Genomic DNA, 13,015 nt, shown 5'->3' on the forward strand with positions numbered 1-13,015 from the left:
TGCATCTGGATCTACTGTGGCTCCACCTTAAGACAGCCTAGTGGTTGACTTCTGCAGAGAAGGTGTATTCACAGGAAGTAAAAAGATTCTCATGAATAGTAGAAAGGTTTTCACAAGATCTAGTTGTCAGTGAAAGTGAAGCAGATTGTGCTTGATCACTTCGGCATGCTGTCCCTCCATTACTCTTTAAAGGTCAGGACATCTTGGACTATCTCTTGTACATTAGGTCAGACTGAGTAGCCCTTAAGCTGTTTTAGACCTTGTTTCATGTTATCTCTATTATACATTGACCTCTCTCTGACAGAGTATTAGAGATTCATATAATGAATCTATTGAGTATTTTTTTTCCAGACTCTCACACCAGGAAAGCAAAAAATGATTACATACCTTGACTGTAAACAAAGCTCTTCTGTTATTGATAGACGTTTCAGAAAGTCTCTCAGATTTTTTCTAGTATATGTTGAGGATCAAAGGTTCACCTTTGATCAAAGGTATATCAACTCAGAGAATATCCAGTGGATGTCACAGTATATCAGACAGTTACCAGCTGTCTGACAGATCTCCTCCAGGAAAGGTGTTAATTCATTCAACAAGGGCTTGCTCTACTTAGCTTCTTTAAGAAATGTAGTGATTCAGAGTATTTGTAAGTCAGTAACTTGCTCGCGCCTTCTCAAAGCACAATAAATATGCAAAATTTGGCAGAACTGTACTACATTTACTCTTTACCTAGATACCTTTCAACCACATCTATCTAAAGAAAGCTACAGCATGAGAATCACCAAAAGTGGGATACGCACACATGCACACACACACACACAATCACTCCAAGAAAAAAACTTCGTGTATGCAGTAACTTGTGTTCTTTGACCTTGTCATCCACAGATGCATCACAGGCAGGTCCAAGGAGGTGATCCTCCCCCTCTATGTGGCACTGGTCAGGCCGCAGGTGGAGTACCGCATTCAGTTCTGGGTGCCGCACTTCAGAAGGGATGTGGACAGCATGGAGAGGGTCCAGAGGAGGGCCACTCGCATGGTCAGAAGGCAGCAGGGCAGGCCCTACAAGGAGAGGCTATGGGACCTGAACCTGTTCAGCCTTCACAAGAGAAGGCTGAGAGAGGATCCAGTGGCCGACTATAAACTTACCAGGAGGGACCAGCAGGGAATGGGAGTTTCCCTGAGTTTCTCCTGGTAGTGCTAGGAATAATGGTCACAAGCTGGCAGAGGGTAGATTTAGACTAGACATCAGGAGGCGCTACTTCACAGTCAGGGCAGCTAGGAGCTGGAGCCAACTTCCAAGAGAAGTGGTGCTCACTCCTAGCCTGGGGTCTTCAAAAGGAGGCTAGATAATCACCTAGCTGGGGTCATTTGACCCCAGCATCCTTCCCTGCCCATGGCAGGGGGTTGGACTTGATGATCTGCTCAGGTCCCTTCTGACCCTACCAACTATGAAACTATATTTGTAGTCTGTATACATAAGCCATGCCATACCCTTTGTCCTCATTGCTTCGGAGTCCTTACACCAGTGATTTTCAACCATGGTGCCAGAGCACCCCGGGATGCTGTGAAATCATTTTGAGGGAGCTGTAGGGTGCCACACAATATTAGCACTGTTAGGTGTACAAACATGATTCACAAGATAAACAGAGATTTTTCATTGGCATCTTTAATGTTAAAAACAGTCTTTCTGAATTCTTTGCAACAGAGGAATTGCTATATTATTTTTCTGTAATCAAAAAACAGGTGAAAATTGAGTTGGCCTTTTCCAGGGAGTGTGTTGAGTCTAAAAATGTTGAGAACTACTGCCTTACACCATGGACCATTTGGTTGACAAAAGAAGGAAGGAGTAGTAGGGCAAGCTGTGCCTTTTTACGATTTTGATTCCCAGGGCAAGGGCATGAAATACTTAAGCTCCACCCAAATGGAGCCTGCCAGTGACAGACCTTGGTGCTCAAAGGCACAGTATATGCACCCACTTACCATGGAATATTTGCAGAGATTAAACATCCCCAAAACATCTCAAAGAACATCAGTTATGGTGTAGCTAAGTAACCTCTTTGATTTGAGTTTTTGCACAGTAATCATTGGAACAACAAACAGTTACAACAGAGGGAGGGAAGCTTGTGTAGTATGTTAGAAATAATAAATTTTGACTTTGAATGAACTTGGCAGAAAGCATTTTCTTGTTGTGGGGCTTGGCTCTTATTCAGCACAAGGGAGTCGTTAATTTTTTTTCTAATGCTCCCAGTCAAAGTTAATTGCCATGTAAATAAGCCACCATTTTTTTTCAGTTGAAAATACATTAAAAAATACACGTTATCAAAAGGTCACATCATTTCATGAGCAGTAATTCAAAATAGGGACATTCTTTTATTTAAGAAAGCTGTCTCTTAAAAAAAAACAAGAAAAAGAAAAGAAATTAAATTTTAGTGACCACTTCTCCCTCGTGTTCATCCAGGCCAGGCTTTCTGAAGACAAGTTCAGAAGGGGTCTTCGGTGTTTTTTCTTGGATTCATTCCCAAATGAAAAAAATTAGATATTATTTTAGTCAGATAGAAAATCAGGCGTAAAAGGCACAATAATTATAAAGCATTAGAAAAAATGTTTATTTTCCAGAGAAGACCTTGTTTCTCTCCAGACTCATTGGATTTAGGTGGCAGAACAAAGTGTGCATAGAGAAAACTTTTCTAGACTTTGTTTTCTTATGTTTTCTGTTTGTGCCTCTCTAGTTGTAGGAAAAATCATCAACTGATCAATGGCATCCCCTGGAGTAGTGAAATAAAGCATTTTGTTTAGTATCCATTTTCTGCCACCTGGATTACTTGTTATATTACTGTTACAAAATCCCTGTCTTATTACTTCTTCACTTGTCACAGTGTATCATTTCAGTTGCTACTGTTATGTTAATATTATTCATCTAGCCATTGAGAATCAGATCCTCAGCTGGATCTTCTCTAAAGCCATTTGAAATCAGTGGAAGGAAGGCACTTTGGATGAAATAAATGGAATTTTTTTGCTATTGACTTTGATGGGCTTTGGAGTAGGACACTAGTATAAATCAGTGTAACACCCTTGGGCGCATCCAGACAAGCGTACATGTGCCTCTTGCAGCATCTCAGACCTTTGAGATGCTGCAAGAGGCATGAGCAGGAACAAAAAAATGCTCCCCACACTGCAAATTTGCAGTGCAAGGGCAAAATTAGACCCCTGGATATCCAGGGGTCAAGAAATACCCCAGGGGAAAAAAGCGGGATGAGGCAATCAGAGTCTCGGTCCTCCACAGAGATGCTCTGGTAGCCAGCCAGAGCATCTCTATGACTGACCCTTGCCCTGGTGCTGAAGCACGCTGCCTGCCTGAGTGGGGCAGTCAGTGGTGCAAGCTGCAGGGACCTGGACCCAGCTTGCCAAGTAAGTAGGGGGTTGGGGAACTGGAGGAGTGGGGAGGGGTCCATGGGGGAGGCCCTGCCTGGCCCCAGCCCCCATTCATTTCCCCAACTCCCCATTTGTTCCCCCCACCCTTGTTCATTTCCCAGCTCCCCATTCATTCCCCCAGCCTTCCCCCAGCCTTCCGTTCATTCTCCCCACCCCAGTTCATTCCTCTAGCTCCCTGCTCACTCTACCCCCTTCCCTCCCCACTCACTGGCAGTAGCAGCAGCGGTCAGGGCCACTCAGGGCTTCATGTTACAGCCCCCCGGCACAGGGGGCAGCAGAGTTCAGCCCCAGCTGCCTGGTACCCCTGCTGCTGCATCGTGCGGGTATGGCCTGGCTTGGCAGGGTGTCGCATGCTGTCTCAGAGCTTGAGCCACTCAGGTTGAGCAGCGCTGAGCCCTGGGTGACAGCTGCAGCACCCCTGAGCTTCCAGACAATGTGTGGTGCACTGCCAAGCCTGGCCACACCCTCAAAATGCAGCAGTGGCAGCGCAGGTGCCAGGCAGCTAGGACCTAGCCTCTCTGCCCCGTGTCATGTGGAGGGAAGGCTGTGCCATGAGGCCCCAAGCAGCCCCTACTGCCTCTGCTGCTGCTAGTGAGCTGCGAGCAGTGCAGGAGGCTGAAGCCAGGTGGGGGAGCAATCAGGACCCTGGAGACCACTGGGGAATCCCTGAATTATCTCCATCACTGACCTGCTCATCTCCAACCTCCTGCTTGTCTCCAGCCTCTGGAGACAACAGGGGAATGTCTCCAGCTCATCTCCAGGAGCTTGTCTTAAGATTCCCGCTTATTCTCCTGCTCATCTCCAGCCTCCCAAGGGTGGAGACAAGCAGGGGAATGAGCAGGGGGCTAGACACCAGTGGGGGAGGGGGCTAGGGGGGAGCTGTAGCCCCTGGGAGGGACTGGGACCCTGCAGGCAGGGTAGTTTGTGTGCTGGGGGGAGGGCCTCTGCCCAGTAGGGGCAAGGGACCCACCCCTCCTAAGCAGCCCCCACATCCACAGTCGCCCCACACATACCCACACACTGACCCACATCCCTCCACACCCACTCACACCCATTTCAAAATAGTTGCAAAACATACACAGATTCAGAAAAAACTTAAATTAGCACTATAGCATACATGCAGCACAATATGCAAAAAGAGGTAAGGCAGCATAGTTCTTAACATTTATGCACTGAGGATAACATCTCATATATTCACTTAAATGCAGATGTCATAACATATACACAATCCATTTATAAAAACAACTTTAAGTAAGACTGCACCATGTTATTACAGTTACAGTATCTTGTTTGCATGTCAGGGAACTACAATTGTTGGCATACCATAGGAAATCTGATTTAATTGACTTTTACATTGTGCTTCTGTATTCTAAAAATACATTGAGTTGAGGTTCCTACATTAATGTATTGCATTTTCTCACATACAACATGCATCTTTTACCCCATAATTAGCCCCCAGAATTGGTGTGTGTTTTAAATGGAGAGGCTGTTTTCTTTGCTGGAAAAGCAGCATGCTTGGAGAAACTGTGCATGCCATGCAGGTGCCAGAATGGCTTCTGCTTGTGTCTGCTCAGCAAACTGAAGGGGTGAAGTCCTGGATTAAATTTCTCACAGCCATAGCTATTGTCTGATCATTATAGCTCAGGAATGGGCAATTATTTAGACTGCAGGGCCACTTAACAAGCTTTGGTGAGCTCTTGAAGGCCGCTTGGGTAGCCCCACCCCTTAACAGTTGCCCTACCCCGTGGTCACCATGTTGGGACTGAAAGTCCCATCCCCTGACCCCTGACATTTGCCACCCGAAATCCCTACCCTTGCTCCCCACCCCATACTCCTTTTAGGAGCGGGAGGGGGTTGCCATCTTAGGACCAGAAAAAAACCAAATTGTATACTAAAAGTCAAACACCTGCTATAATACATCTTAAGTTTTATTACAAAGAATATTCATCATGGTTTGTTTTTGTGTACTGCATATAAAAGGGTTGTATAATAACTCAAAAATAAAGTCTTACTCTTTTATATTGTGTGTGTATGGTGAGGGGTGGATGGGGGTGGGAGGTGTATGGTGGGGTGAGTGTATGTATGCTAGGGTGAGTGGGTGTGGGTGGGTGTGTAGTAGGGTGAGGGGGGGTGTGTGTGGTAGGGAGGTGGTAAGTGTGTGTATGGTGGGGTGTGGAGGATTTGTGAGGGGGTGTAGCTGTGTGTGGGGGCATAGATTTCATAGACATTAGGGCTAGAAGAGACCTCAGAAGATCATCAAGTCCAGCCCCCTGCCCAAAAGGCAGGAAGTCAGCTGGGGTCATAGGATCCCAGCAAGATAAGCATCCAATTTGCTCCTGAAGGTGTTCAATGTAGGTGCTTAAACCACCTCCAATGGCAGGCTATTTCAGACCTTGGGGGCTTGGACAGTAAAGAAATTCTTCCTTATGTCCAGCCTGAAACAGTCTTGCAGTAGTTTATGACCGTTCAACCTCATCATCCCTTGGAGTGCTCTGGTGAACAAATGTTCCCCCAGATACTGGTGAACACCCCAATAAACTTATAGGTGGCCACCAGATCACCCCTGAGCCTGTGCTTTTCCAGGCTAAAGAGCCCCATGGCTCTCAGCCTGTTGTTGTAAGGTCTATTTTCCTGACCTCTGTTCATGTGTGTGGCTCTTCTCTGGATTCTCTCAAGCTTCTCCCCATCCTTTTTGAATTGTGGAGCCCAAAACTGGATGCAGTACTCCAGCTGCAGCCTCACAAAGGCCGAGTACAAGGGGAGAATGACGTCCCAGGATTTGCTTGAGAAGCATCTATGGATGCAAGCCAGCATTTTGGTCACTTTACTAGCTGCAGCATCACATTGCAGGCTCATGTTCATCTTGTGGTTAATGATGACCCCTAAGTCTCTTTCTTCTGTAGTGCTAGCCAGAGTAGCACTGCCGAGCCTATAAGGATGCTGTAGGTTTTTCCTCCCAAGGTGGAGAACCTTGCATTTTTCAGCATTAAACACCATCAGGTTCTCGTCCGCCCATTTGCTGAGCCTCTCTGGGTCACCCTGGATCGCCCTTCTGTCTTCAGGCATGGATGCTTTGCTCCAAATTTTGGTGTCATCGGCGAACTTGGCCAGTCCGCTTCTGACTCCAATGTCCACATCATTAATGAAGATGTTGAATAGTGTAGGCCCGAGGACAGAGCCTTGGGGGACCCCACTGGTCACAGGGCACCATGACAATTGGGACCCCCACATGCCTGCCCCTGCTACAGCTTATGCCTAAAGCACCAAGTGAGCCTCTTGATTAGGCTTGTGATATGGAAAAAACACTGTATTTCTAGGGGTGTAGGTTGTATTTATTTCTAGGTTGTACTTTATTTCTAGGAACTTATATAAAGGACTGCTTACAGTAAAGAGGTAACAGTCTTGCTGCTGCCCTTTGGAAGGGCTTAGAGCTTAACCTTGTGTGACAGAGTAAGTCCTCCTGGGGAAGCAGAGTATCCAGGAAGTGTGGTCTCACAGAAGATAGTTTGCCACACCAGGAAGTTCCTGATGCCACACTTCCTAGATGCAGTCTGTTCCCAGGAGGACTTGCTGTGTGCCATGACTCTGGATAAATCTTTTTTTGTGTACATTCTGCCTTCCAAAAATAAGGTTTGTGGTTTATTCGGGCACTTGTATGTGTGAAAATATGTACTTACCTGTAATATGGTAACATTACAATAAATATGGAAGTAGGGGAGAAATTTACGTAAAAGTCTCTTGCAAAGTGTCTCATTGTCTTCTCAATACTTTGCATTCTTGCTAAGAATGAACAATACACAGACTCAAGGTTTAAGACGATAGAAATATTAAAGAAATTTCTGAGATACGAATATCATGGGAGGAAATGTAAAGGATCATGCTACCATAGTTAATAAAATGAAATGATTATATTTCTTTAAATGTAGTAAGGATAAGCACTTACTTCAAATCAATATATGCATATTAAATGTGCTGCCTTTAAGAATTTATTCAGTTTTGGAAGTGTCTAATATTTAGCAATGGTTTGATTTCAGATGTTAATGAATGTTTCCAAGACAGTGATATTTGCCTTGGAGGAAACTGCATGAATACTGATGGATCTTATGAGTGCATTTGTCCAGATGGCTTCCGGCAGATGGCCAGCAGGGGTTGTCAAGGTATAGTCTAGCTATAAAAATGTGTAAGCAAAGTGTGGAATACCTCAGGGAAAGTATAAATCATGAAAAACTGAACTTAGTATGATTACAAGCACCCTCTTATTCTTCTCTCATTGTTATGCTAATCTCTATAATCATCTATTGTATCCTAGTTAGGGTTTTACATATGTTGTACTGTTCCAACAGGCATCATTCCAGCTTTATTGTCTTAAGGTAGGAATTCTTGGAACGAGAGTGGTCATATGGAGCTAGTACATTTTCCCAAATCTTGAAAGATTTATTTTTGTAGTCTTTGGCATGCTTATTATCAAATGTCCTAACAGATTAAGCACAAGATGGGGTACTTGTTGGTATCTGTTGCACACCACCAAATCATATTAAGAAACAGGATGACGGTGACTGGCTCTTTAAGCAATTGTATGTATTATCACTGGGGCTTCAATCTGAGTGGTATACACTAGAAGACATATGCAGATTCACTAAATCTCTAAAAATTATGGATACACTGAATCGCAAAGTATTATGGATAACAATTTCCTAACTCAAAATGTGTTGAATCCAACACAAGAGAGTTCTCTGTAAAAACTCATCTTGGCAGATAATTGATCACAAGCGAAAAATCAGTAGTAGTTTAAGTACATGTAAATGTCTTGTTTACATTTGTTACATGTAAAGTCCACACAGGTGATACACACGTGAACAGATACTTGTTTTTTTAATGAACTAACTTCCCAAATATGAAAAACTTCCCAAAGATGAACTGAATTATTTTGGAGAAAGAATTTAAACAGAAAGATGTGAATGTTCATTAGGAGACACATGTCTAAAAAGTCACCACCCCGTCAAAATACCAACCTGGAGAAGTGAATGCAGTTAGCTAATGAAGAAAGGGGAAGCCAACAGTAATTAATATAAATCAAAGCTATAAACTGCAGAAAACTAAAAGAGAAGAAAACAGGACACAAAGAGGAATCTATGCAGCAGATAGAAGGACAATAAAAAGATTTTAACTATGATTGAGAAAGAGAACCACCCTCTTTCCCTCAAAGAACAGTATTCATTTATTACTAGATGGAAGTGGTCAGTGGTCCAAAAAAAAAAAGCAGAAGAGTTCAATGTATACTTTTGTTCTGTATTTTAAGAAAATAATGGTTGTGGTGCTGAGGTTGTATGATGTGAGGATGAAATGCATTCTGTATCTATTGTACTTCAGGAGGATGTTAATTAGGAGCTCCAGAATTCTTGCATTTTAAATGGGGCTGCAGTGTTTTAGTCATGATGGTTCAGGAAATAGTTGAGAATATTTACTGAAGTGGAAAGTGGCAGGATTTCTGCTGGTCTCACAGAGATGAAAGAACTATCCAAAAAATAGTAATCATGCTGCTTGGCTCTAAACTCATGTTGGGCACTTGTGGCTTGACAAGGGACATGGATGACTGTTTGCTTGGGTTTTGCATTGCCAGAAAAATGTTTATGGTGACACAAAGGCAACATCTGTTTGTAGCCTGAGATTTCAGCGCATCCCTGTGGCCACAGGGTTAATGTGGTCCTTGCATGTATGAGCATGGGAATGCTAAGTAAAACTAGGGAAGATTATATCAACCTTTTATCTGGCACTGATGCAATGATTATTAGCAGTCTTTGTCCAGGTCCAGTGCTAGCAATTTAAAGGGTGTTGAGTTGGAAAATATTCAAAAAACAGACACAAGGATAAGCAAAGGTTTGGGAAAATGCTTTATAGTGAAGGAGCTCAATCATCTTAATTTAACAAAAAGAAAGTTAAAAGGTGACTTGATTACAGTCTAATATTTACACAGGGAACCATAACTTCATAGTAGAAGGTTTTTCAAACTTTCAGACCATGGTATAATAAGATCCAGTGTCCAGAATTTGAAGCCAATCAAATTTAGATTAGAAGTAGAGCACAATGTTTTAATAATGAAGATAATTGTAGATTGTGCTCCATTCAGAACCTTTAATCTAGGAATCTTGATTAACTGACAGATTGTGCCAGAAATTCCAATTAGCCATTTAATAAATACTTTTTTCTAAAGATGGTAGTTTGGCAATAAAATGTAGTTTTTAAACAATACAACAGAAAAACATAAAGATAAATCAAATGAAAAATACAATTCTGTAATTAATTTTATTTTCTAAATTAATCATTTCAGGTTACAGACTTTAGACAATAAATATTCACAGGCAAAAGAATATCAACCAACAGTTAAGGTTGAAATGCTTTAGTCCCTCAGCCAAAATACTTTTACGAAAATGTGGTCTTCTCAAAAGAAAATAAAAGAAAGTTTAGGTTTTACTCAGCAAAAACATAGTTGATCGGGTGCCGTCAGATCATTCAGACAACTTTAATTTTTTCCCTATGTTGTCGTTAATCCTGTCTTCCCTTCATTCTCTACTTTTAATATCTTTGGAAATAATTAGTTTGGTTTCCATACTTTTTTTTTTCTTCTGGAGCAGCCCCTGGGACTCTCTGAAGCCTGTCTCTGTAAGCAGGAAAACCCTGACTTTCTCTGCTTATCAAGACATGTCCCAGAGATTCCTTGGGGGTGGTCTTCATGAGTTCTTTGCAACAAAATAATTGTGCTATTTCTTTTCCATAGTCAAGAAATGAATCAAAGCTAAGAGCTATCATTGTCCAAAGGGTGCCTTGATCTTAATAAGGGGTACACTGAATCTAAAAAGGTTGAGTGTAGTGCATGGTGACAGAATTGCTGGTTTACTTAAGCAGAATCTATCTCAGATGAAAAAGAAATTGTGTTGAACATCTTATTTTTACTGCAGAGGTGGAGAAATGGAAATGCATATTGTTAAGATAGAACTTTCTAAAATGTGTAACTTTTAACCAAGTTCCATTTGCTAAAGACCTATAGACAGAAATGTCCAGATGTTATTTGCTATCCCCGAATGGATCACTCCTCTGGTAAAAGTATATTCTGCTAAAAACGTCTATCCTCAGTTCCTGTGGGCAGCCTTCCCTTGGGTTTGTCTCATATTATCTCATTGGAAATAAACTAAACTGATTGCTCCAAGATCAATGGATGATGGCTTTGTTGGTGCTATGCTACTGTTACCATCAATAGTAAAGAAAGGGGTTGGGCTCAACTGATACAGAAACATCTATATAGGGCTTAAAGATACAGCATGTGCCTTAAGATACTACCACCTCACCATGTGGGGAGAAATCTGCTGAGGTGGTCAGGAAGGCTTCTGTCTCAATGCCATTAATATAGTCCAGATCCAACCCACATTTTCTGGTCAGCAGCTAATGGGTTTACTCCCCTTCCTGTCAGTAGGAGTGACCTGTTGGGAAGAGTGTTTCCTCCTGTTCTACCTGGAGATACAGGAGTTAGCAGAGAGCACCAAGGACACCTTCCCATAGCTAACCTAAGCTGGAAACAAATTGAAGGGCTCATGGAGCAAAAGCAATCTCACTGTTGCCTATCCATTTTATTCAATGCCTTTTAAATGCAAAGTCACCTGTATTGGCAAGGGCCAAGGCCCGAAGGTAGGGCTTTCTCCCTCCCAGGGCAGTGCTCATCTCAGTCTTTAGGCTTTCTTTGGCTTTGCCTTATTCAGGCTTCACCTGTCTTTCCGTATTTGCTGTTTGGCCCCATTGCATGGAGGAAGGTGGAGAAAGCTTGACTGCAGTTCTATGCCTATGCTTAGCAATCATGCAGTTTCTTAGGACTTCCTTAGCTGGCGGAAGTTAGTTCCATTTATGTAGCTGATGGAAATTTAAGCTGCCCCTAGGTTGTTCTAACTTGTGCTTAGAGCCAAGCAGTATGATTACTGGCTTCTTGATAGTTCTTCCTTCTCAGAGGCCAGCATAAATCCTGCCACTTTCCACTTTCAGTAATCATTCTCTGCTAATTTAGCACCTACCCCCATAGCTGAAATGGGTCAAGTATGATAACTATCCCACACTTCTAGCACACATCTTCTACATCAGGGCACCTCACAGATGTTAGTAATGAAACATTTTTTGACAAGCTTATCAGAAAAAGTTGCAGACCAGAACTAAATGGCAGTAACTGTTAATGCATACTTGAATCAGTTGCACAAGTAGTATTCAAGAGTTTGTTTTAAAGTGTTTTACAGCTTTGCTCTGTGTTTTTCAGATATCAATGAATGTGAAGAATCTCAACTGTGTGTGCCTCATGGGGAATGCATAAATACAGACGGTTCTTTCCACTGCACTTGTGAGCAGGGCTTTTCAGTTTCTACAGGTGGCCGAACATGTGAAGGTGAGATGGGTACTGGAAGCAATAATAAAATAAACTGCACCCTTTGTTTCCATTCATTCAATGATACTAGTTAGCCAAATAAATTGGTCATAATTCAGCTCTAGTATTCCAAAACCAACATTAACCCAACAATAATACACATAAAATGTATCGTGCTTTCTATTCATGTTTCTGGTAAATTGGTAGGTTAATTTATTACTGTTTATGTTATGAAATGTATGCCTGGGGAAATGCTTGTTAGAAACGTCAATTTTTGCTTTTCTTTACTTTTGGAGACTTTAACTATGCCATCTTAAAACAGTGTTGTATTTTGTAAGTTAAAATGAAATGTCTGAAGATTTTATGGAAAAAAGGAAAATGTGAGATGGAAGGAGACAGAGAGGATGAAATAAAACAAATGAAAATAAGTGGCTAAGAAGTAAAAAGACACATAGTTGCAATATGAGGAAAAATTATTCATAAATGGAAAATGCCCCCTTTCTTTTAATATCCCATAATGAGGCTAGAAGGAAGGAACTAGGTATAAAACATATGTAGACAAAGCGTGGTTCTCCTGGCAAATTTTAAACTTGGCCCATACTGCTGTAAGGTATTAGGCATCCTTAATCTGGAGCCTTTTAAAGTCATTACCAGTTAAATCTTAACTGGTCTAGCATTCTTATTTCTGTCTTTGAAACAATACAACCTTGTTTGTGATATTATTTACAAATAAAGATGTGAATTAAATATCCATGCAATAGACCTAAATCAAACAGGAACTGATGGTTAATTTCTGTATGTGTATGGTTATTATAAAATCCTATCACAGCATATTAACCACTTCTAAATTTCTTGTCAGGTCTACAGATAAATAAGTTTTCTAATTAGTTTTTTGGACTACTTAAGTTTAGTCAGACATCAAGCATGCACACACACTTGTGCAGATCTTTTTCATAAATGGCTGTAAAAGCAGTTCCAGTAATAATACTGGTGAGAAACATCAGCCACAAGCCTGGAAAATTTGCAAATGAGGTGTACATGGGGTTTTCATTTGGCATCAGAATGATAAAGTGTCTTGTTGGTGATTGAAAGCACACACTTACCCAGTGGTGCTGATTAGGCCTGTGCAAAGCCACTAATAATTTGCTTCACATTCAGCCTATTCGGGGGACAGTGATTTGATTAAGT

General features: G+C 41.8%; 1 protein-coding gene across 12 annotated transcripts in view; it reads left to right on the plus strand.

Moving 5' to 3' along the window:
- The window catches only part of LTBP1 (latent transforming growth factor beta binding protein 1), a 357,999-nt gene that overhangs the window by 279,822 nt on the left and 65,162 nt on the right, over positions 1 to 13,015 (plus strand). For all 12 annotated transcript variants that reach the window (XM_090045635.1, XM_090045667.1, XM_090045616.1 and 9 more), the window contains 2 exons: positions 7,464 to 7,586; positions 11,723 to 11,848. In XM_090045635.1, the coding sequence (XP_089901761.1) occupies positions 7,464 to 7,586; positions 11,723 to 11,848 (249 nt within the window). The remainder of the gene's footprint in view (positions 1 to 7,463; positions 7,587 to 11,722; positions 11,849 to 13,015) is intronic.

This window comes from Crocodylus siamensis, chromosome 1, assembly GCF_052110815.1.
Source record: "Crocodylus siamensis isolate JL-2025a chromosome 1, ASM5211081v1, whole genome shotgun sequence".
Lineage (NCBI taxonomy): Eukaryota > Metazoa > Chordata > Crocodylia > Crocodylidae > Crocodylus > Crocodylus siamensis.